This window comes from Charadrius vociferus, unplaced genomic scaffold (genome assembly GCF_000708025.1).
Source record: "Charadrius vociferus isolate BGI_N301 unplaced genomic scaffold, ASM70802v2 scaffold711, whole genome shotgun sequence".
Lineage (NCBI taxonomy): Eukaryota > Metazoa > Chordata > Aves > Charadriiformes > Charadriidae > Charadrius > Charadrius vociferus.
In genome coordinates this window covers 775,948-776,995 of record NW_009646852.1, presented here as the reverse complement: position 1 = coordinate 776,995, position 1,048 = coordinate 775,948, and the positions used below count along the sequence as shown (strand labels likewise).

Sequence of the window (1,048 nt, the reverse complement as noted above, 5' to 3'; positions counted from 1 at the left end):
GTGGCTGCGGCGCGGGGGGGCCCCCAGCCCAGAGCCCCCGGTAGCCGGAGCCCCTCTGCTGATGTGTCGCTGCTTGCTTCTTTGCCTCTCATCCCCCCCTCCTCCCGTGTCCCCCCCAGTGGCCCTCTCACCCTTCACTGTAACACGCCGTATAGGTCACCCCTACCAGAACCGCACCCCCCCCAAGAAGAAGAAGCCGCGCACCTCCTTCACCCGCCTGCAGATCTGCGAGCTGGAGAAGCGCTTCCACCGGCAGAAGTACCTGGCCTCGGCCGAGCGTGCTGCCCTGGCCAAGGCCCTCAAGATGACGGACGCCCAGGTGAAGACCTGGTTCCAGAACCGGCGCACCAAGTGGAGGTGAGGGGCTGGGGGGCTGGGGCAGCCCCCGGGGAGCAGGGCTGGCTGCCACCAGCTCTGTCAGGGGTGTTGGTGGCTGTGTGTGGGGGTGTGAGCCCTGCGAGTGCATGCTTGGGAGGGTCACACGTGTGTGTGCGTGTGAATGTGTGTGCACACATGCGTGGGAATGCGTGTGTGCGTGCGGCACCTGTGGCTATGAATGTGCGGGTGGTGTTTGTGTAAACCATGTGTGCACATGCCTGCGTGTGTGCATGCATCCGGTGTACATGTGTGCACACCTGCGGGTGTGTGTGCAAGCAGGGCATGCGTGTATAACTGCACGGGGTGTGTGAATGCTTTTGTGTGAAGGCCACATGCAGTGTGTGCATGCGTGTGTGCCTGTGTGTGAGCACGCATGGGGCTGTGCGTGCAAGCCGGACGTCTGCATATGGATGCGTGTGCGGTGTGCGTGCAGGCAGTGTGCGTTTCGTGTGTGTGCGTGTGCACTGTGTGAGCACACTGGGTCCGCCTGCAAGTAGGTGTGCACGTATGCGACATGGATACATGCATGTGTGCATAGATATGTGCATGGGGTGTGCGTGCGGGGGCGACGTGCCGCGGGCGCAGTCAGTATCACCGGGGGCCCAGTGGGTGCAGCGGCTCCAGCACCTCTTTCCCCGGCAGCAGCGTGCGGGAGCCCCCGGCCCGGCCC

The 1,048-nt window shown here is 64.1% G+C and overlaps 1 protein-coding gene across 1 annotated transcript in view; it reads left to right on the top strand.

The window, feature by feature from the left end:
* LOC104294636 (T-cell leukemia homeobox protein 1-like) overlaps positions 1-1,048 on the top strand; it is an 11,842-nt gene that overhangs the window by 7,497 nt on the left and 3,297 nt on the right. The window contains exon 2 of the mRNA XM_009894258.1: positions 120-357. Coding sequence (XP_009892560.1) covers positions 120-357 — 238 coding nt within the window. The remainder of the gene's footprint in view (positions 1-119; positions 358-1,048) is intronic.